At 46.4% G+C, this 23,857-nt stretch overlaps 1 protein-coding gene and 1 non-coding gene across 5 annotated transcripts in view; both read right to left on the minus strand.

The window, feature by feature from the left end:
• The window catches only part of IDE (insulin degrading enzyme), a 91,672-nt gene extending 72,584 nt beyond the window's left edge, over window positions 1-19,088 (minus strand). For 2 of the 4 annotated variants that reach the window (XM_040438852.1, XM_040438853.1), the window contains exons 1-4: window positions 18,585-18,728; window positions 8,796-8,980; window positions 7,285-7,492; window positions 6,651-6,820 (exon numbers count right to left, since the gene is read on the minus strand). In XM_040438852.1, coding sequence (XP_040294786.1) covers window positions 6,651-6,820; window positions 7,285-7,492; window positions 8,796-8,980; window positions 18,585-18,658 — 637 coding nt within the window. In that variant the 5' untranslated portion in view covers window positions 18,659-18,728. Of the gene's footprint in view, window positions 1-6,650; window positions 6,821-7,284; window positions 7,493-8,795; window positions 8,981-18,519; window positions 18,729-18,963 lie in introns of those variants that run through there. The other 2 variants (XM_040438854.1, XM_040438855.1) reach the window with 2 other exon arrangements.
• On the minus strand, window positions 6,073-6,271 carry LOC121006678. Its single transcript, XR_005780361.1, has one exon. It is a non-coding gene; the product is annotated as a small nucleolar RNA SNORA74 (small nucleolar RNA).
• Window positions 19,089-23,857: the final 4,769 nt, after the last annotated feature.

A 23,857-nucleotide genomic window follows, 5' to 3' on the forward strand; every position in this document is an offset into this window, starting at 1 on the left:
GTGATCACATGTCGATATGCTAATTGTTTCACCTGTATATAATGTTGTGATTTGAGTTGTATCTTTGCTTGAAAAAGGCTCAAGTGTAGAGCCGAAACGTTGCACCACCTGGGTGAATAAAAGGTTCACTTTCTTTTATCTCTTGGAGTGCCGCCCGTTTTTCTGGATAGATATAGGACACCCTTTGAAAGCATGTGGTTTTTTGTAACATTTTTAATAAATGGTTATTTCATCTCCGTTTCAACAATACAGAGAGATTAAAGTAATCAGACTAAACAAAGAAAACTGAAGAAAAGTCTTTTCAAGATCTTCTGTAAATGTCATTCTACAAAAATGCCTATTCTAACTGAGGAAAAAGATAGGACACCCTTGCCCCTAATAGCGAGTGTTACCTCCTTTGGCTGAAATAACTGCAGTGAGACGGTTCTTGTAGCCATCTACCAGTCTTCGACATCGGTCTGAGGAAATTTTACCCCACTCCTCAATGCAGAACTTTTTCAGCTGTGAGATGTTTGAGGGGTTTTTTGCATGTACAGCCCTTTTCAAGTCACCCCACAGCATCTCAATGGTATTCAAATCTGGACTTTGACTTGGCCATTCCAGGACTCTCCATTTCTTCTTTTTCAGCCAATCTTTGGTTGTTTTACTAGTATGTTTTGGGTCATTGTCATGTTGCATGGTCCAGTTCCGCTTCAGCTTTAATTTTCTAACTGATGGTCTCACATGTTCTTCAAGCACCTTCTGATACACAGTAGAATTCATCGTGGATTCTATGATGGTGAGCTGACCAGGTCCTGCTGCAGCAAAGCAGCCCCAAACCATGACACTTCCACCTCCATGCTTCACAGTTGGTATGAGGTTCTTTTCTTGGAATGCTGTGTTTGGTTTACGCCAAACATGTCCTCTGCTGTTGTGTCCAAATAATTCAATTTTGGACTCATCTGTCCAAAGAACATTATTCCAGAAGTCCTGGTCTTTGTCAACTTTATCGCTGGCAAATGTCAGTCTGGCCTCGATGTTTCTCTTGGAAAGCAAAGGTTTCCTCCTTGCACACCTCCCATGCAAGTTAAACTTGTACAGTCTCTTTCTGATTGTAGAGGCATGTACTTCTACATCAACAGTAGCCAGAGCCTGCTGTAGTTCTCGAGATGACACTTTAGGGTTTTTGGATACCTCTTTTAGCATCTTGCGGTCTGCTCTTGGGGTGAACTTGCTGGGGCGACCAGTCCTGGGCATGTTGGCAGTTGTTTTGAAAGCCCTCCACTTGTAGACTATCTTCCGGACAGTGGAATGGCTGATTTCAAAATCTTTTGAGATCTTTTTAAATCCCTTCCCAGACTCATAGGCTGCTACAATCTTTTTTCTGAAGTCCTCTGACAGCTCTTTTGCTCTCACCATGGTGCTCACTCTCACTTCAACAGTCAGGAGCACACCAAACTAAATGTCTGAGGTTTAAATAGGGCAAGCCTCATTCAACATGCAGAGTAACGATCTACTAATTATGTGCACCTGGTGTGATATACCTGTGTGAGATCTGAGCCAATTTAAGAGGGAATACATGTGAGGGTGTCCTATCTTTTTCCTCAGTTAGAATAGGCATTTTTGTAGAATGACATTTACAGAAGATCTTGAAAAGACTTTTCTTCAGTTTTCTTTGTTTAGTCGGATTACTTTAATCTCTCTGTATTGTTGAAACGGAGATGAAATAACCATTTATTAAAAATGTTACAAAAAACCACATGCTTTCAAAGGGTGTCCTAATTTTTTCACATGACTGTATATATGTATATATATATATATATATATATATATATATATATATATATATATATATATATATATATATATTACACACACACCATTTAAAAACACTCTATAGCCCTGCTGCATACTGTACTAGCAGAGGACATTATCCCCAAGATGCATTGTGCCTCGGGAAGAATTAAAGGGGTATCCTGGTTGCTGCTTTACTCAGCTATCTCTGGCATTCCCATAGCCTCTCTGTGCAATTCAGAGGGTGGGGGGCTTCACAGGATAGTTCCCATGATTGGTGGGAGTCCCAGTGGTAGGACCCCCACCCATCTGATGGTTATCCCCTATCCTGTGGACACAGGATAACTTGTCATAAATGGAATACCCCTTTAAGGTAGCCATACACAATCGTTGGCTGAAGGCGCCAACGTCAGCACGGCAACTATCTAATGTGTATGGGGGTGTACCGACTACCAAGTATGATTTCGACAAGCTCGATTCTCCAGACAGAATGAATGAACGTCTGGTCGACAGCTCTCTAATGATCGCCATGAAGCCCATAGTGCAGGTCATCAGACCCATGGTTGGGACAGAATTTGCATTTGTAATAAGGGTAAAACGTGTCCACGTTATGGCAGTCTGGATGAGGCCTTAGTCATGTGCACAGTAACTTCTACATGAAAGTTCTGGATTATTAGATTAAAAGAACAGAGGAGGAACACCGTCGGGTCCCAACCCCGGTAACAGTACTCTATTAATATGACAATGATGACCATGATCCAGCAGTGACAGTTATGAACATAAACCGGCATAGAGAAAGGAGAAGAAGTAAATGCAGCCAAGTCACTTCTCTAATAACAGCTAAACGGCAGGTGAAATATTGTAAAGACTCCTTTATCTGTAGGCATTGGAAATAAATGACTGGGCTGAACAGAAGCTACAAGGAAACGCCTGATGAGTAACACATTGTACACCCCACCCATACACCATAGGTGCCGTTTATTTCAGCTTGAGTATCAACCCTTGAAAGTATAAAGGCCCCTTTACATTGCTCAATGGACTAGACCATTGTCGGGAAGAAAGAAGTGTTCTTTTGACATTCACCTGCTCGTCGGTGAAGGAGAAAGCTCCTAGGAGCGACCGCTAATACCATCACTCGTCCCTATACAGACTCACTGTTTGCCTGCAGGAGAGTGCGGCATGATCTGCTGCCGGCAAACATCCGCGGCACCTTTACACCGGCAGATTATCGCCAACAAGTGTTCGTACGTACGCTCGTTGGCGATAATCTACCCAAACATCGGCCAAACTAAAGTGGCCGTAAGAGGCAGCACGCCAGAGATAATCACTGAGAAACAGCACACAGTCATCCAAGGGGAAGCAAAACACCAGTACAATAGGCTGATATGTTCTCCGGGGCATCAAGGTAAGAAATGCAATATCTGTATATGTGCGAACATTTACGCCTTATTACCCTTCATAGGTTTTGCTAAAAACCGATCATTTAGCATCTAATCAGAGTGAATGACAATTTATATTTTTTTTCTATCTAAACACAATCAAATCTCTAAGCAGATTAATTTCTTACAATATCTTCTATCACTGTAAAGCTTCGTTTTTTGGATACAGAGCTCCAAATCCCCTGCACTGGCATAAAACAAAAAAAAAAAAAAACATTCTGGCTGGCCGCAGTCACCACTAGAGGGAGCAGGGGAGCTTACTGCAGTCCGCTACACACTGAACTCTGCAATAATATAATCTCCTGTCTGAAAGGAGTGGCTGGTGAAGCATGCGCACAGACACTGGTGACTCTACCGGCGTGCCAGTGATAGCCATCTTCAGCGGTGCCACAGAGAAGGACTGGTCATATATTTATCCCCTAACTTTAGATTTTAAAAGGGAATTCTGAAAATAGAATAAAAAACACACACAACATGTCATCTTTCAAAGATGGTCATAAATACCTTTAATTACTGTAGCAATGACGTAAACTGAAATAACTACAATTAGCAATGTGGCTGAGGGTGGGGGTACTCCCTTCTGTAAACTAAAATGGCCACAGTCCTGTATCAGAAACCCACCCTGGAGCACAAATAGGACAGGCTGTGCGCTACTTGAGACCTGCATTGGGGAAGGGTAGGGTGCATGTTCCTGTGCAGCCTGACAGGCCTCCCGATAGCATTAGGGAGGCACAAACTACGGCTGCAGCCTCAGCAGCCGATTATGGACCAGTCATGGAGGGACTTTGTGCCAGTAACGGATGCTGCTGCCGCAGTGGTGCTTCCACAATGCGGTCGGTCTGCTTGTCAGACTGAACAGAAACAAGGCAGCGATGTTAAGTATTACCTCCCCCCACCATCACGCCTGTCCTATTTGGGGTACTTTCACACTTGTGTTGCTGGATCCGGCAATCTGTATGCAAACAGGAACCATTTGTAGACAGATCCGTCTCACAAATGCATTGCAATACCAGATCAGTCTCTCCGGAAAAACCGATCCGGTATTTTTATATATTTTTTTACATTTTTTTTTTTTTTAAAAGGTTTGTGCATGCGCAGACCGGATCAGTCAATGCGGCACTAATACATTACAATGGAAAAAAATGCCGGATCCGGCATTCTGGCAAGTGTTCAGGATTTTTGGCCGGAAAGAAAAATGCAGCTTGCTGCGGTTTTTTCTCCATCCAAATACCGTAAAAGGACTGAACTGAAGACATCATGAACGGATTGCTCTCCATTCAGAATGCATTAGGATAAAACTGATCAGTTCTTTTCCGGTATTAAGCTCCTAGGACGGAACTCAATGCCGGAAAACTTTGACACTAGTGTGAAAGTAGCCTTACATTGAAAGATAGGTTTCTGGCCCAGGGCAGCGGCCATTGTCATTTACAACTACGAGTCCCCTACTAGAAAAAATAAATAAAAATGTGAGCACTAATTTATGCCGACGGAGGATCCCTCTAACAAGGGACACCATCAAAGTTGTCTTTTTTCAAAAAAATGCTTCACATGTACAAGCTGGACCTCCAACATTGCGGTTTTGCTGTGCGATTCTTGGCATTTTGCCAATACTTTGTGTGAACAAACTGGAGATTAAGCTTCAGCCTCAAGTCCAAAGTGTTTTGTGCACATCATGTCACCGGCAAGGTGCACGACAAACTCACGCACAAAGCATTGGCGGCAACAACAGCAGTATGTTAGGAGCTAGCCGATTATAAAAGGTGCTGCTAATTGTACAGTCCCTGAGGCCAACGCTGCCCGTCACTGCAGATAAAAATGTTGCACACTAAAAGACCTCTTTATACATTTAAAGGCTCTGAACGCCGTCGGCGGCTTTTCTTTATGATTGCATTCTACTCTTTTCTGGCTAAAAATTATTTTTTCAATTGGTCTTCATAAAATTTTTTACTTGTTTCTGAGAAACAGTAAAAAAAAAAAAAAAAAAAAAAAAAGTGTATTTGCAAGCGGTCACTTTGTTCTTATTGAATCCAGTCATTTGGCAGCTCATGTACAGCCCTCATCTCTGATCTCCTGACCTCAAACACACATTTAAACCATATTCTTAGGCTACTTTCACATTAGCGTTTTTTGCAGATCCGTCATTGATCTGCAAAAAAGTTTCCGTTACAATAATACAAACGCATGCATCCGTCATTAACGGATCGGGTTGTATTAGGTCTCCTAAAGCCATGACGGATCCGTCTTGAACACCATTGAAAGTCAATGGAGGACGGATCCGTTTTCTATTGTGCCACATTGTGTCAGAGAAAACGGATCTGTCCCCATTGACTTACATTGTAAGTCAGGACGGATCCGTTTGGCTCAGCTTCGTCAGACGGAAAACAAAACGCTGCAAGCAGCCTTTTGGTGTCCGCCTCCAGAGCGGAATGGAGGCTGATCGGAGGCAAACTGATGCATCCTGAGCGGATCCTTTTCTATTCAGAATGCATTAGGGCAAAACTGATCCGTCATGGGCTCTCACAAGCGGTCCAAAACGGATCTCACAAACTGAAAGCCAAAAGGCTAGTGTGAAAGTAGCCTTAGCAGTTTGATAAGAATTGAGCTATAAAGGGTGTTTAGGAGGTCAGGAGATCAGAAATAAGGGCTACACATGAATTCAAATGACTGGATAAAAAATAAATTAAAAAAAAGCAACACCTTGCCAACAGACTGATTTTCAACCACTGTAACTCAGAAAGGGCTATAAATATTTAGAATAAAGACCAATCGAAAAAAAAAATATGTTATCCCAAAGTGAGTAACACGCAATCATTAAAAAAAAAAAATTGCCCTGAAGGCGTCCATAGCGTTTAAGAAAGCAACTGTGTAATTCCAGACTAGCACCGAATAGAAGTACTTACAAGGCGCACTCTCGAGGAATCACAGCACTGCTAAAGGCAAATGTGACGTCACCAGAACGGCAACAAAGCACATCAGCATCAGGCAGCAGTGACCTTATCTCCCAGCGGTGTAACACAGTCACAGGCATGGAAAGCGCTGGACAGATGACTACCGCTGGATAGGAACGGATCACATTTGTAAGACTTAAAAGAGGAACTATACTCATAACTGCATTCTAACCCTGAATGTCGGGCACTGCAAGTAGGTGCAAAAAAGTCATTACTATAGTTACCCTGCTCTGAGGGATCCTAAGTACATGAAAGCACGTCTTATAGTCAAGAGTAATTTTCAGTTTCGCAGCATTCTAGTAGGAAAGGCCATAGCGGATTTCCCCCATTTAAGGGGTGGGACCCGCACCAATCAAACAAGGGGAGGCATGTCCTAGCGATATGCCCCCATTGTCTAAGACTGCAAAACCACTTTAACCTATTCTGCCCCAGACACAATGCTGTGATACACAATATTTCGGACTGCCTGGGAAATTCATATATTGCACACCTGTTCCAAATTTATGGAAGGGATGTTGAGGGTTTCCGGTCGCCTTCTCCAGCTGGAAGAGTCTCCAGGCGTCATTCATCAGGTTCTTCTCGTGCTCAGAATCCACTGCATTCACTTCCCGATCCTTACAGCTTTCGTCAAAGAGAGGGCCCAAGAAAAACTGGGAAAACCTGAAAGGAATATAAAAATCCTCGATTAGTTATCTTGCATCAGTTACTGAGGAGGTTGATATGAAGTTGGTCACTTGGTCCGGTCACTCCTTTAATCCTTTAAGTAAATAGTCCTCATAACAGTTCTCTATCATCTATTCTTTCTGCACTGTGTTATTCCTCCTAGAAAATGTATAAATAAATTGACAACTAGGTGTCACCATTTGTGAGGAGGGCCCTACACACCATGACACTGCGCAATCAGTGCTCACACTGTGCAGGGACAAGAGGGAATGGTAACACCCAGTTGTCAAATTATTCACCAATGTTCAGGAGGAATAACAGAGGTTCATGGAGGATTTCCCTAAAATAACTACGACATCCATATCACCTAGAAGAACACACCTGGAAAAGTATAGCATTCTGACAAATAACCGAAAACCAGCCCCCGAGCAGTGGACCTGTCCTGTATACACATCTTTTACCTGTCTAGTGCTCCCTCCAGGTGTTCATGGGATACATCGAAGTAATAGTTGGTATGTTCTCCACTGGTGAAGGCGTTGGAGCTCCCCGCGTGTTCACTTAGAAACTGGCTGTACTCATTCTCTTTGGGGTATTTTTTTGTGCCCAAAAAAAGCATGTGCTCACAAAAGTGGGCGAGCCCTGGAATGTTGTCAGGATCGGAGAGAGACCCTGTCAGGAGAGAGTTTGCAGAGAATTTAGTATAAAGCCCAGTATGCAGAGTCTAAGGCTAGATTGCTACATGCAATTTACAATATTTTAAAAGTGGCTGTTGACCCTCGGTGTGTTTTTTTTTTCTCCAGATTCCACCTCCCCCTCCTTCCATGTCCCGTGTGACTGGGTTCCGGCTCCATCACTCCCTTCTCGGGTGCTGCACGTCCCGGTTCTCCCTGTGTTAACATCCTGTTTGATGTGGGTCACATGGCTGCCACAGTGTCGATGTGTCACCCATGTGGGGAGACACGGGACCTGCAGCGCACTAGGGGGAGCAATGAAGCCCAGCGGTTGGGATTGGCCAGGTATGTTTACCGATGTGGGTCCAGCCAAGGAGGTCAGAGGAAAAACATAAAAACACTGAAGGGTGAACAACTCCTATAAAGCCTAAGAGCTCACGCACACGAGCGTGTGTGCCCTGTGCCCGTGGACGGCAAATTGCTATGTGCCAGCAATTTGTGGAGCAGAGTTATTCAGTTGAATGGGTCCGTTATCCACAACATTTAGTCCCCACGGCAAAAAATAAATAAATAAATAAATTGTGCGGAGGCATGGACCGAAATCCCACAGAAGCGCTCGGTAGTGCCTCCATGGGCTTCTGCTCCGTGCCTCTGCTCTACATAGCTCTGTAGCTTGCGGATCCATTCAAGCGAATGGGTCCGCTTCCGTGAAACAGTGCGCACACGGCCAGTGCCCATATATTGTGGACCCGCTGTTTGCTGGCCACAATACATGACATACCCTGTGCTGCCAGAGGATGTGCCTAATTTATGATGAGAAGGCCTCCTCACATATTAGGCGCATCCTCCGGTAGTCTGTGTCCTTAAACAAAACGGTCGTAAATGAAGATAAATGTGTTGGGCCTGCTGGTCCCCACCCCTCCTTTTTGGAATGTGGAGAGGGCGGTGTACAGAAATTTGACAAACCCAGAAAAGTGGCGCGGGAGGAATAATAAACAGTACATCTTTGCCACCATTTTTATTGTCCTAAAACATCTAAAATGAAAAATGACAATAGTTATCCCAGAACAAAACAAACAAATAAAATGGCCATTACTGTGGCTACAATGCAGAAGGTCTACGGAAGAGGAATGGACACCTGGAAATCCACGCACACAGTCCTCACGCTCTCCATGTAAACCATCAAAACCCCGAGAACGTCCTGTGCTCCAACATGGAAATACATGGTGAGGGACACAGGAGAACTCGGAATGTGGGACATGGAGCATTTGCAATGCAAAAAAAATACTAAAACCACGTACCAATGTAAACATCCAGAGCTGCGGAGGATTTGTCGGTGGTGGGGTCACTTATCAGAACTGCTTTTATCCCATTGACCAGCTCAACGCCCCGGTATTCCCTCTTGTCTTCTGGGGACTTGATGATGTCATTGACAACTCGCTGGACTGAAAGGGAGTTCATTTTGCTATATGTTTTAGATCGAAATCTGTAGGGGGAAAAAATATAATAAAATACCGATCCAGGAATTAAAGCGTTAGAATATACTTTGATGTAGCTGGGTGAGGTACTCTATCCCAAAACCATCACCTACCTGCTGCAGTCTTCTAATATAATGCTGTAATACTCTGGCACCTGCTCCTATCTCAAGAACAGGGCCCCAACTAGATGCGTGCCGTCTACATTCCCTGCTACGAGACTTCCGAAAAAAAGCGCTGACGCCGCTATTTTCAGAAGCCCCACAGTGAAAGTCACGACAAATGCGCAGCATGCTCTTCATTCACGGCAGGGCCCCATACTTGGAACAGAAGTGGGTCCCAGAGAACAGACATATGGCATATTCTTTCCATCTGCCATAAGTGTCCAAATGGGTATACCCCTTAAACCCCACTATTTTGGGGTACATCAAGTGAATTGCATTATGTAACACATTTTAGCAGAAATAGATATTTCTCCATTGTTTTTAGGGTTTAATTTTTACAGAGTTTACTGTGTGAACTGTATGTATACGTTCTGTATATTTCTGCTGATCAAACTATGTAGAATTTATAATGAGTTTTATGAGAAAGGTGTGGTGACCAAAAAGATGATAATTCAGGCATCAGGTCCCCCCCATTTTTACTGGGCAGGTTAAATAATGGGATGTTTTATTAGACTGCTAGGTTGCAGATCTGGCGATACCAGTTAGGGATCATGCACACGAACGTATGTATTTTGCAGTCCACAAAAACGGATGACATCCGTGTGCATTCCGTATTTTGCGGAACGGAACAGCAGGCCCCTAATAGAACAGTCCGATCCTTGTCCGTAATGCAGACAATAATAGGACATGTTCTATTTTTTTTGCGGAACGGAAATACAGACGTACAGAGACGGAATGCACACAGTAACTTCTGTGTGCTGCCGGCTAAAGGACCTGTGGTGACGTCAGATCACATCGTCCAATCACATGGTCCATCACCACGGTGATAGACCATGTGATGTCACCACAGGTCCTTTAGCCGGCAGCTCATGATTAAAGTAGTAAGAAGAGACCGGCAGCTACGCCATCAAGAAGAAAAGGTGAGTTAATTATTTTTTATTTTTTAACCCTCAATTGACCACCTACTAAGCATTCTGTATTAAAGAATGCTATTATTTTCCCTTATAACCACATTATAAGGGAAAATAATACAGTGAATAGACTGTCATCTTAGCAACCATGCGTGAAAAATCGCACCGCATCCGCACTTGATTGCGGATGCTTGCAATTTTCACGCAGCCCCATTCACTTCTATGGGGCCTGCGTTGTGTGGAAAACACACAATATAGAGCATGCTGCGATTTTCACTCAACGCATAAGTGATGCGTGAAAATCACCGCTCATGTGCACAGCCCCATAGAAATAAATGGGTCGGGATTCAGTGCGGGTGCAATGCGTTCACCTCAAGCATTGCACCCGCGCGGAAATCTCACCCGTGTGAACTCAGCCTAACACTCTTACATCACAGTACACCGTCATTCTGAGAAGCAATATATTACATCCTGCCAGAGGCCAGGCCCAGGGTCCTCGCTGCCATACCAAGTACTCAGCACCCTACAACTGCCCCAAGTGGTACCTTGGAACTGAACCAAAGTTCAGGAAACCGTTCTTAACAGTAGAAATACATTTTTTTTAGTTATTACCAGAAGTCTCGCAAGACTTTGCAAAGTAACAACGTTGGCTCATCGGAGCCAATACATTCTAATACTGTACTGAGCGCTCGCCCCGTACAGTATTCAAAGTTTCATGCGAATCGACTTCAGAACGAAGTCGATTCGCTCATCCCTAGTGACAACTGCCAAACCATAAGCAGTCAAAAGGGGTTGTCCAGGATTTTAATATTAATCACCTATCCTCAGGATAGGTCATCAATATCAGATCAGCAGGGGTCCGACACCTAGCACCCCCGCCGATCAGCTGTACGAGGAGACTGTGGGCGCAGTGTGCATGTCCCTTCTCTTTTACTGCTCGCTGCTGTATCGAGCAGGAAGAGACATGCACACTGAGGATTGGTCATCAATATTAAAAGCCCGGAGAACCCCTTTAACTGGACCTTACCATCCAAATAGTGAAAGTTGGCTTTGTTCTAATAACTGAATAAAACCCTGAGTATACCTAAATAGTGAAAGGGGCCCTTAAGGCCTCATGCACAAGAATGTTGTTTGGGTCCACATCCAAAACGCTTTTTTGGCGGCTCGGATGTGGACCTAATTACTTCAATGGAACCGCAAAAGATGCAGACAGCACTCCGTGTGCCGTCCGTATCTCCGTTCCGCGGCCCTGCCAAAAAAAAATTAATAAAAAATTAATAGAACAAGTCCCATTCTTGTCCGTATCATGGACAAGTAAAAGGACTTGTCTATTGATTGCCAGACCTTCAGTTTTGCAAAATGCAGAACACACACTGCCGGCATCCGTGTTTTGCCGATCCGCAAAACACGGTACAGCCGTGTGCATGAGGCCTTAGAAGCAAGATTTTAGTGTCCAATTCAAGGCTGGGAAGTCTTTCCAGGACATTTCTATTATTATTTGGAGCTGAGGGAACTCCTTCAGAGTATGCTGAACGCCGGCCAGAAACCGCTCAGCGCTGACTGCAGCATCAGAGACCACAGGATCACATGATAACAGCATGAGCTCACAGCAAACACACCGCACCCCCCACACCGAGAGGCGCAAAGGTCTGCACGCTGCTGAAAAAATATCAGAGGGTTACTCAGGCCTGACTACATACGGCGAGTTATCCAGAAGCTGGAAGCTAGAGGTTCAGCTACGGGAAACTAACACTAATCTATTAGAGAATTGCATAAAAAGCAGTTCCTCAACATTCTTCCCTATGATCCGCAGAGTAAATTAACCTGCGGTGTGGATTTGAAGTCTTCAAAATGAAATAAAATCCAGTCATTTCTGTGGCAAAAACACATGTAATACTTGTACTCTTCCCCCCCCCCCCCCACAAAATGGCAGCAAAAACTGCAGCAGACGTTTCCTTGTTTTTCAGTCACATATGGCCGTACCCCAACAGAACAGCTGCATGGCAATTTTGGTAGCGACCCGTGCTGCACCCTAGTATGGCAGTATATCGGGGCTGCCATAGGAATGAATAGGATCACAATGTGACTCGCACGCGAGTTGAACTGCGACCCCACTCATACCTACGGTAACCCTGCATACAAGGGCGTGCCCAAATCGCTGTGCGGCCATACCCTAAAGGTTGCCATACACATGAGATGAACATTGCCCAAACCTGCCAATTTCAAGAGGAAAGGTCGACCACAGACCAGGGGTGTCCTAAATATTCCCTGACGAAATATGGGAAGAACACTAGGCCATACTGGATTTCAGCCTGTCCAATCCTTTATTCTCACAGGTGGTCATCTTCCCCCTGAGAACACATGCATTACTCAGACATAGCTGGCAGCTGTAGGAACGTCTGGCTACCTGTAGACTGGAGAAGAATGTCTCTTGGCCACAGAATGACATCCTAATTAGCAATATCCTAATTAGCAAGTAGCTATAAAAGCCTTTATCCAGAAGCGTATAAATAAATCAGAGGCACTCAGCAAGGTCGGAAATACCCATCACCAGCAGCCCATTACCTGGCGCACACAGGCGGCATTCCAGACTGGGCACAGAAGCAATTTGCCAGCTGTTTTGGGAAGGAATCAGTGCGGGATCTCACTGCGGTTACACAAGCTTGTACAGGAGATCTCCAGTGTGACCTGCCAGGTGCCCGAGGCCATGGCACCAGGCGAGTCACACCTCAGCGTGCCAGCAGAACGAAAACAGGTGGAAGTTATACAAAGAACCCATATGGATTTCCTTCTTCTTAGGGCCCATTCAGACGGCCCTAGTGTTTTGCAGATCTGCAAAACACTGATACCGTCAATTTGCGGACTGCACATGGCCGCAACCATAATAGAAAATGTCTATTCTTGTCCGCGATTGCGGACAAGAATAGGACATGTTCTATCTTTTCTGCGGAGCCGCGGAAAGAAACCATGGATGCGGACAGCACACGGTGTGCTGTCCGCATCTTTTGCGGCCCCATTGAAATGAACAGGTCCGCACCCGTTCTGCAAAATTGCGGAACGGATGGAGATTCATTCATACGGCCATCTGAAGGAGCCCTTAAGGGAGCCTGTCACCACTATATGGCCATATACAGCGTCATCTCTAGGTCCGGCAGAGATCCCACGCCTTCGCACTGCTTCACCGGGCCGGCGCATGCGCACTAGTTGATTCAATGCCGTGCCCACAATGGGCATCGCAGTGTGTATGCCCCGGCCCGGCGAAGCAGTGCGCAGGCGGGGGATCTCGGCCGGACCTAGGGATGACGCGAGGGAATAGGAGGGCGGGCAAAGGAAGAGGCTGGGGCGGAGCATCGCTGAAAGAAGGCAGAGCAGCCTGGGCTCCTACACACTGAACGCCGCCCCTTGCGAGGGCTCATTTGCATATGAATCAAAGTTAGTTTTTCCAGCTTTTGCAAGTGTAAAGAAAAAGACAAAAGGTACCGTTACAATCCTGTATAGGTGTGCGATAGGACAACATAAGCGCTGTATATGGTCATATAGTGGCGACAGACTCCCTTTAAAGGGGTTGTCCAATCGGGACATTTATGGCATATAACGGTAATGGGGACAAAATTCAGCTGAAAAAAAAAAATATCTGCTGCAAGTTTTTACATGAATCCACAACAAATCATCACCAAGATCTTCATGCATTACATGCGCATTTGTCACAGATATCAAACTAGCCATTGCAAAAGGTGAAATCTGCAGACTAGGCCGCTCCGCATCTGCGCTGTGAACTCCGGAGGCGGAACAGACTGACAGAATTTACTGTATCCGGCACAGCCAGATACCACCAAATCCGCTTTCCCTGTAACGGGATCTGGCAGCGATCCGGCCACTTTCCAGACGGACAAAAAAAAAAAATTTGTGTAGTATTTTTTGATCGCCTGAAAACAGGCATTTACACCAGATACAGTGTCCGGATTACAGTGCAGGAGTCCACTGCGCCGATGGGAACCCAGCCTGTGTCGCTTCAGCAAATAGCAAACAAGCCACTTACTAATGTATTGTGATTGTCCATATTGCCTCCTTTGCTGTCTGGATTCATTTTTCCATCACATTATACACTGAACATTTCCATGGTTACGACCGCCCTGCAATCCATCAGCAGTAGTCGTGCTTGAACACTATAGGAAAACGCGCTGGCCTTTCTGGTGGCTGGGACCGAACATAGGCTGGTGCTTTTTCCTATAGTGTGCAAGCACGACCACTGCTGCTGGATTGCAGGGTGGTCTGTAACCATGGAAACAAGCAGTGTATAATATGATGGGAAAAGGAGTCCAGCCAGTAAAGGAAGTAATATGGACAATCACAATACATTAGTAAGTGCCTTGTATTAACTGCATCTACATAATAAATGCTGTTTGCTAATGGGGTTATGCAAAAATGGTGTCTGTGCGTGGGGGGAATTTGGCCAGACCTGTGAAGGCAAGCTTACTTACCTGCCCCCGGCCTGAAATGCTCCAGATTTATCCCAGAGGGGGGACCTGCACCTATTTCCAGAAAACGGGTTTGGACTGCCTGGCTGGATCCATAATCCCCCCCCTCCCCCCCCCAAAGAAAATAAATGGAGAGGGCTGAGCACTTGCACGGTCACCTCTCCATTCATTCCCCACCTGGATACAGTGACCCTTGGCATCTCCACTCGAGTAACACCCCCCCTTCATTTCGGAGTTGGGTGCAGGATCTCTTCCCCTGCTTCTGTGCTTTAGAACGGGAAGATGACTGCGGCAGATCTAGGTCTGCTGCACTAATGGCACCTCGATCAATAAGACACCACTGAATACCTGCTGCCATAAAAAGATCTACAGCTGTAAGGAAATGAATAAGAGATGATACTGCAATGTAGCCGTCATATAGAGCGGTGTAAATGAAGCCACCCATCTGCTGGAACCATTCACCTAATCCCTCAAAGGTCAGCGACATAGCACACAGCGCGTTCGCCACTGGACCTCAGTCTTGGTGTCACAACTAACTGTGGATCTTCCCCGACAAGTCTCACAGCCAAAAGCGAGGCATCGAGGTCAGGCGACCTGCTTAAGGAGTGCTAGAGAAGGTCTGGCCCCTAGGGATCGCGTGCACGAACGTGCCCATATTGTGGTCCGCAATCCTTAAGATACGAACAGAGCAGAAGCCCACAGAAGCACTACGGAGCGCATCTGCACTGAAAAAAAAAAATATATATTATAATAGACCGTGAATCTTGTGAACTGCATCCGTAAATGGCCACCACACAGCTATTTGTGGCCCTCAGCATGGGTACGGAGCACTCATGCACGAATCCTTAGGCGCGTCTTCCAGAACAGCACCACCCGTCTAAAGGGTGTATCTGGCACAAGGTTTCTTCCTCACAGAATTGCTATACCACATAAGGGTCAGGCCCAAGGCCGTGTCCACATTGGGGTCTGCAAAGAATGGATCGACAAAACAGATTCCTTCTGCGTGCATTTCCTCGCTCCCGATAGAAAGGGCTATTCTTGTCTTCAATACGGACCGGAATAGGACACGCTCAATAAATTGTAGAACGGCCGCACAGATCCTCAAACATACGGGTATGTGCATAGCCCCACAGACATGCATAGGTCATTGTGCACAAGTCCAGTGAGCAGGTACACAGTCTGCATCACCATAATTTGTGCCCAAGTTATCAAATTTGCTGCATCCTTAAAAACACTTACGTCTAGCGATGTTCTTACAGTTTTCACACCCGCCCCCCCCTTACTGGATTAAGATTTCACAATTTTTGCAAATTATATATATTTTTTAAGTTGCATCTCATAAATCTGGCACATTCCTACTCGCCTGGCTAACCATGCCCACTTTCCTACCCACTTCTGCAAGTGTGGCATAAAAGCAGAAAAAGCATTTGTTTGTGCAAAAATGACCTGCGCCATAATGTGCGACTTTTGTACAACTGAAAACCTGCACTGAGTGTTCAGAAATCTTCTCCAGTGTCTACAGTATTGTTGAGACTCCAACTGTCACCAGATTAGGCTACTTTCACACTGGTGTTTTGGTTTCCGTTTGTGAGATCCGTTCAGGGATCTCACAATCGGTAAAAAAAACTGATCAGTTTTGCCCTTATTGCATACTGAATGGAAAAGGATCCGCTCAGAATGCCTCAGTTCAGCCTCCATTCCGCTCTTGAGGCGGACACCAAAACCCTGCTTGCAGCGTTTTGGTGTCCGCCTGACACGGGAGGCAAACGGATCCGTCCTGACACACAATGTAAGTCAACTGACACAATCTGGCACAATAGAAAACGTCCTCCATTGACTTTCAATGATGTTCAAGATGGATCCGTCTTGGCTATGTTAAAGATAATACAAACGGATCCGTTCTGAACGGATGCAGATCTTAGTATTATCGGTGCGGATCCATCTGTGCAGATCCATTGAAGGATCCGCACCAAACGCGAGTGGGAAAGGAGCCTAATGTCCATGCACACAGCATGACGGCGAGCACGAGATCATGGAGACAGGACATAAAACAAACACCAAAGATACAACACACAAACAAAACGGTATTTTCTGGCTCAGCTCACAACTGTTACATTGTATTCTGTCATTCATATGAAGAACAATTGCAACAATTGTATAACACAAGAGTGCAATACAGCGTAAGGGCCTCATTCACACGACCGTTGGGGGGCCACAATTTGTGGCTGCCGCGACAGATCCAGCCCCATTCAATTTGAATGGGTCTGTGATCTGTCCGCATAGTAAAAGGAGGCACGGACAGAAACCCCACGGAAGCACGCTGTACTGCTTCAGTGACTCCGTTCCGCACTGACCTTCTGGATTGTTGACCCATTCAAGTGAATGGGTCCACATCGGTGATGCAGTGAGCACTCGGCCGGTGCCCGCATATTGCAATTATTATTTTTTTATGGGGTCATCCAGCCTTTTAAAACGGATGTCCTATCTTCAGCAATATTAGATTGGTCGGGGTGCGACTCTCGATACCCCTGCTGATCAGGGTTTAGTCCGTCTGCGTGGTTATTGCCAAGAAGGCACTTCCAATACTCAACCGCAGCACAGGGGCATGGCTATCACGCCGTCATACCCCAAGCACCATGGACCCCCACAGATCCAATACTGATTTTAAAGGGCTGGAGAGCTCCTTTAAGGGTACAGGACACATGGATCAAATCTTCTAAGTCTGGACGTTCCGCCGCAGATTTTCCAGGATTTCACACTCTGCATTAAAAAGAATAAAATCTGCGGTGGATATCAGCAATGTGCCGTCACATCACTTTACACCGCAGCTTTTATTTTTCCACAGCATGTAGATGAGATTTCCGTTTACGTTTTTTCTAAAGATATGTTCACACGTAGCCGATACGCTGCAGTGTTTGACAGTGCCAGCGAAGTAGGCGAGATCTTAAAGGGCATCTGTCAGCAGTTTTGTACCTATGACACTGGCTGACCTGTTACATGTGCGCTTGGCAGCTGAAGACGTCTGTGTTGGTCCCATGATAATATGTGTCCGCATTGCCGAGAAAAATGAGGTTTAATTATATGCAAATGAACCTCTAGGAGCAACGGGGGCGTTGCCATTACACCTAGAGGCTCTGCTCTCTCTGCACCTGCTGTGCCCTCTGACAGACGCCCTTTAAGATCTCACCCACTTTGCTGCAAATCAGCAGCGTACCGCTACGTGTGAACAATCCTAAGTAAGGAAGGACTGGAACGTACAGGGTGTATTCACACGTAGTGGGCGAGACAAGGTTAAAACCTGCATAAAAAAAAAATAATTTTTTTTTTTTAAAAAAGCGTCCGCAGATTTTGATGCGGTTTCTGAGTTGACAGGTGAACGTGGTAAATTCTAGGGGCTTTGACTAATCCCTAGCTTTCACCCTGTGGAAGGAAGGTAGTCTTTACCACTACTTACCTTTCCATCACGCCGCCGATTCCACAATCCGCCTGAGCAAGAAGAAACAGGAGCAGATCCGGGTGACACATCAGCGGTAGAGCCCGCAGCCGCTCAGGTGAGCCCAGATGGCAGGATCGGCGGGGCGACGGAACAAGTAGTGGTGGTGAATATCATCCTTCTGAAAGCTAGAACTTAGTTAATGCCCCGGAGAACCCCTTTAAGTGTAATTCACCTGTTTAAAACCGTAACCGCAAACCACATGCATTTCTTTTCTGCTGCAGTTTTTAATCCCACTGCAACCACTAGTGTGAATCTACCTGAAGAATGTGCTCCAGGGCACGGCCTCCACTTTATCTGAGGGCTTATATAGAGGAGGAGTTGGGGGTCTCCCTTATCCTACAAGTCAAGTGGAAACTATGCTGTGACGTCCCTGAGGGGTCTGTGGACCATAATACACATATCATGGCCGCACTCTAGTGGTAGGGGGATCAGGAAGTAGGACTGACCGCCTGCTGACTCACGACTTTACACACTGTCCAGGGCGACAGATACGGAACATACCCGGACAGGGGGAGAGAAGGGCCGGCTGGAGGGTGCGCCGGAGGCCGCTTTTTCCACCCTCTTACCCTGCTGTGAGTGATCGGGACCCCCAGAGGCGGCTGGCGAAGAGGAGGAGGCGGCGGTGGGAGCCCTGCAACATAGCCCGGCACCGCAACAAGAAAAGGGGGGCGGCCTATGGAGGACTAGGCCCTCCTCCCGCCTGCCAATGCGAACCTATGGAGCCGGCACCTACGGCATGCTGCCCGCCTCCAATACACCACACAAAGCCGGCCCCTCCGCCCCCACTCTTCATTCCCGACCCTACCATACTTATCAGTCTTTCCACCTAAGCCCCGGTCTTTCCTGAGGCTGAGCCCGCGCTGCAGTGGCAGGTTCTCGGGGACTTTACTACGAGACCCCCAAGGTCTTAGGGCCTATTCAGAGGCCTGGACTACCATGACTTACCAAATAATGAAGGAGCCGGGCGGATGCTCGCGACTCCTGCTCCGTTTCTCTTATGAGAAGAAGCAGATGGAGGAGGAGGAGGACTCGCCTGCTCATTAGTCACCGGCACTTACCTGCCACAGGACCTCCTCTATTAGCGCCGAGCTGCCAACCACGGTCTATTATAAGGACAAGGTCATGGAGAAATCCTGCAGAAAGATGGCTTTTGGTCAAGTTGTCACCCGTAAAGCCAGGCCTATAAGAGTAATGCTTGTATAATGCTCAAAAAAAATAAAGGGAACACTTAAACAACACAATGTAACTCCAAGTCAATCACACTTCTGTGAAATCAAACTGTCCACTTAGGAAGCAACACTGAGTGACAATCAATTTCACATGCTGTTGTGCAAATGGGATAGACAACAGGTGGAAATTATAGGCAATTAGCAAGACACCCCCAATAAAGGAGTGGTTCTGCAGGTGGTGAACACAGACCACTTCTCAGTTCCTATGCTTCCTGGCTGATGTTTTGGTCACTTTTGAATGCTGGCAGTGCTTTCACTCTAGTGGTAGCATGAGACGGAGTCTACAACCCACACAAGTGGCTCAGGTAGTGCAGCTTATCCAGGATGGCACATCAATGCGAGCTGTGGCAAGAAGGTTTGCTGTGTCTGTCAGCGTAGTGTCCAGAGCATGGAGGCGCTGCCAGGAGACAGGCCAGTACATCAGGAGACGTGGAGGAGGCCGTAGGAGGGCAACAACCCAGCAGCAGGACCGCTACCTCCGCCTTTGTGCAAGGAGGAACAGGATGAGCACTGCCAGAGCCCTGCAAAATGACCTCCAGCAGGCCACAAATGTGCATGTGTCTGCTCAAACGGTCAGAAACAGACTCCATGAGGGTGATATGAGGGCCTGACGTCCACAGGTGGGGGTTGTGCTTACAGCCCAACACCGTGCAGGACGTTTGGCATTTGCCCCAGAGAACACCAAGATTGGCAAATTCGCCACTGGCGCCCTTTGCTCTTCACAGATGAAAGCAGGTTCACACTGAGCACATGTGACAGACGTGACAGAGTCTGAAGACGCCGTGGAGAACGTTCTGCTGCCTGCAACATCCTCCAGCATGACCGGTTTGGCATTGGGTCAGTAATGGTGTGGGGTGGCATTTCTTTGGAGGGCCGCACAGCCCTCCATGTGCTCGCCAGAGGTAGCCTGGTAGCCTGCCATTAGGTACCGAGATGAGATCCTCAGACCCCTTGTGAGACCATATGCTGGTGCGGTTGGCCCTGGGTTCCTCCTAATGCAAGACAATGCTAGACCTCATGTGGCTGGAGTGTGTCAGCTGTTCCTGCAAGACGAAGGCATTGATGCTATGGACTGGCCCGCCCGTTCCCCAGACCTGAATCCAATTGAGCACATCTGGGACATCATGTCTCGCTCTATCCACCAACGTCACGTTGCACCACAGACTGTCCAGGAGTTGGCAGATGCTTTAGTCCAGGTCTGGGAGGAGATCCCTCAGGAGACCGTCCGCCACCTCATCAGGAGCATGCACAGGCGTTGTAGGGAGGTCATACAGGCACGTGGAGGCCACACACACTACTGGGCCTCATTTTGACTTGTTTTAAGGACATTACATCAAAGTTGGATCAGCCTGTAGTGTGTTTTTCCACTTTAATTTTGAGTGTGACTCCAAATCCAGACCTCCATGGGTTGAAAAATTTGATTTCCATTTTTTTATTTTTGTGTGATTTTGTTGTCAGCACATTCAACTATGTAAAGAACAAAGTATTTCAGAAGAATATTTAATTAATTCAGATCTAGGATGTGTTATTTTTGTGTTCCCTTTATTTTTTTGAGCAGTGTATAATGCATGGAAACAGCTCACCATTGTTTTCAATGGGAGGCTGCGCCACAGTTCATGTGGCTGAGGATTTTTCCAGACCGCACCAAGAAGGTACACTTCTGTTTTTGGCGCGGTTAGGGTGGGTTCACACTAGCGTTGGGGATTCTGTTATGGCTTTCCGTTATAACGGAATCCATAAGACGCAAGGACGGATCCGTTCTTCTGCCCATAGACTTGTATCAGGACGGAATGCAAAACGGAAGCCTTTAAAAGGCATTCCGTTTGCTTTCCGTCCTAATAGAAGTCTATGGGAATCAAAACTGATCCGTCTGGGTCCCGTTATGCAAGACGGAAAACAGGACTTTGTTTTCCGTCTTGCATAACGGGACCCAGACGGATCCGTTAGTCTTTCCCATAGACTTCTATTAGGACGGAAAGCAAACGGAATGCCTTTTAAAGGCTTCCATTTTGCATTCTGTCTGGGCATTCCGTTATTTTCCGTTATAACCATGTTATAACGGAATCCCTAACGCTAGTATGAACCCACCCTTACTGAGCTGACACCGGTTATCCACAAGCTCCATTCAGTGGGGCGGCACTGTTCAAAAGGAAAAACCTATGGCAGAAACCACCGTGCGGACAGTAAAAAAAAACGCTAGCAGAAAAAAAGAGCGTTATGATTTAACATGCGTACTGCATCCTGTATGCATTTGTTTGTAGCCCCGTTGAAATAAATGGCGGACCAAAAATATGGTCGTGTGCATGGGGCCTAAGGTATCGTGCACATGGCAGAGTCCTATAGAAAGAGCCCATACCGCCCTATAGGCTCCATCTGACTCTGAACAGACGTATTCAGTACTTCAGAAGAGAATTCCCTTAGAACTTTCGGTGTTCGATTTTTCTTCCATTAGTAATGCAACAGAAAAAACCCTCTGTATGAAATCGGGCATACATACGGTACAGTACAGGCTGGAGTACGGACATGTAGATGAGCGGATTTCCATCAGATGTAAATGAATGAGGTTTTACTAAAATCACATAAATACACTATCACAGAGTTTTGTTTTGTTTTTTAGAAAGCCCCAGAAGAGCTTGCAAATTATTTCCATTGATTTCAATGGGAAAATCCACTTGTTAGTTTACATGGCGCTTTTTTTTTTTCTGCTCCTGGTTTTAGAAACCGCAGCTTAGAAAAAAGTGTTCAAGAATGTTTTATACATATGGATGTGGTTGCCTTTTTCTATTATGTCTAAGTTTAGGCGTGTGCAGGAACCATGATATGGGCATTTTGCCCTTCTCAAATATTTACCCCGATGGAAGGGTGGGAGTCTATTATTAAGATTTGCCTAATTGTTATGCTGGCTGGTTGTTTCTCTTCTTGTCTTTGCCCACGCGCGCAGTGGCGCTTTCATATTCTGGCCCTGCGCATGCGCGGGGGCGCGATGAAGCCAGTATGACAATCATTGCGAGATTTAGCTTCATAGCCAGACGATACTCTGGCGATCCCGCGCTACATCGTGGGATCTTATCGCCATTACCTCTGAAAAGCCACCCGCGCCATGGGGGAGTCACCATTTCTAATAATACAGGTTAAATATTTAATGATAGAGGAGGGATCACAAGATTGTTTGGGGTATTTAAGTATGGGAATGAATCAGATGGGCACACCCCCAGAGGAAGCATGGCGAAACCTACGTCTGGGCTTGTCCTGTTCTCCCCAGGTCCTGGTCTGTATGGTTTTCTTTGTCTCTGCCGTTTTAGCACTGTATCTTTGGTTATGCCTTAGGGTATAGTCCTCTCTTCAGGAGGTACCTTACATCCACAGTTGATGCATTGTTATGACTAATGGCTCCATTGAGCCTTTTAGAATATTTATAAGTACTATGAAGTGATTCAACAGTGGAGTATGGTTTATAAGCTTATAGATCTGTATAATAAGCATGGGGATTCTCTCTGGTAGACAGGGTGTGCGGACGCAGTACAGAGGCAAATTACCTGTTCTTAAATCAAACTTCCGTGTTTTTTTCACACATAAAGCAAAAACAAAACGTCACTTTGCAGTCTTGGTGTTAGTTCACACACAATGGAAAGTCCACATAGCAGAAATCACTTTGTTGGCAGTTCTGCCTCCAGCAGTCCATAGCAGGCTTTTAGGGGGCCTGTTTCCCTTACAGACAGGTATCAGCCCTCCAGCACGGCACAAGCCTCAGATCCCAGCACACACACCTCCTGAACTCCACTGTCAGACTGAGGTAATCCTCCTCACCTGGCAGTGCTGGCTGGTTTTTAGGCCTGGCAAAACCCAGCCTGGAACGTGGGGAGTAGTCACCCACCCAGCACTTTGACTACTCCCAGTAAGAGCCATCCCGGATCAGCTATACAGCCATACTAAGTATTAAGGTGTCAAACAGCAACTGCTGCTGACACATAAAAACCGGCTCCTACTCCACCGAGGCCAGGAACCTCGGTGACACGTACCTATTATACACAATGATTACTTGTACCTTCTTACACACCTTCCCCCTTTGTTCAACCCTGAGGCGGTGAACACATGCCATACAGTATACTCGGTACAGGTCATCCGTGTTTCCCTGCAACCGGCCTGCCCTGTGTTCTACGGAGAACTTAACGTTTTGTAAGGACAGGAACCACCTGGTGACTTGGGCATTTCTCTCTTTGGCCTGGCTCATCCACTTGAGAGGGGAGTGGTCAGTCACCAGGCGGAATGTTCTCCCCAACAAATAATAGCAGAGAGACTCGAGTGCCCACTTGATAGCCAGGCACTCTCTCTCCACTATACTGTACCTGGTCTCGGCTGGGGTGAGCTTGCGGCTTAGGAAGACAATGGGATGCTACTCCCCGTTGACTTCCTGAGACAGTACAGCACCGAGGCCTACTTCGGAGGCGTCAGTCTGCACTATGAATTCCCGCTTGAAGTCGGGCATCACCAAAACCGGGGACCCACACAGGGCCGACTTTAACCCCTTAAGGACGCAGGGCGTACCGGTACGCCCTATTTCCCGAGTCCTTAAGGACCAAGGGCGTACAGGTACGTCCTGACTTAAATTC

This window comes from Bufo bufo, chromosome 6, assembly GCF_905171765.1.
Source record: "Bufo bufo chromosome 6, aBufBuf1.1, whole genome shotgun sequence".
In the NCBI taxonomy this organism is placed as follows: domain Eukaryota; kingdom Metazoa; phylum Chordata; class Amphibia; order Anura; family Bufonidae; genus Bufo; species Bufo bufo.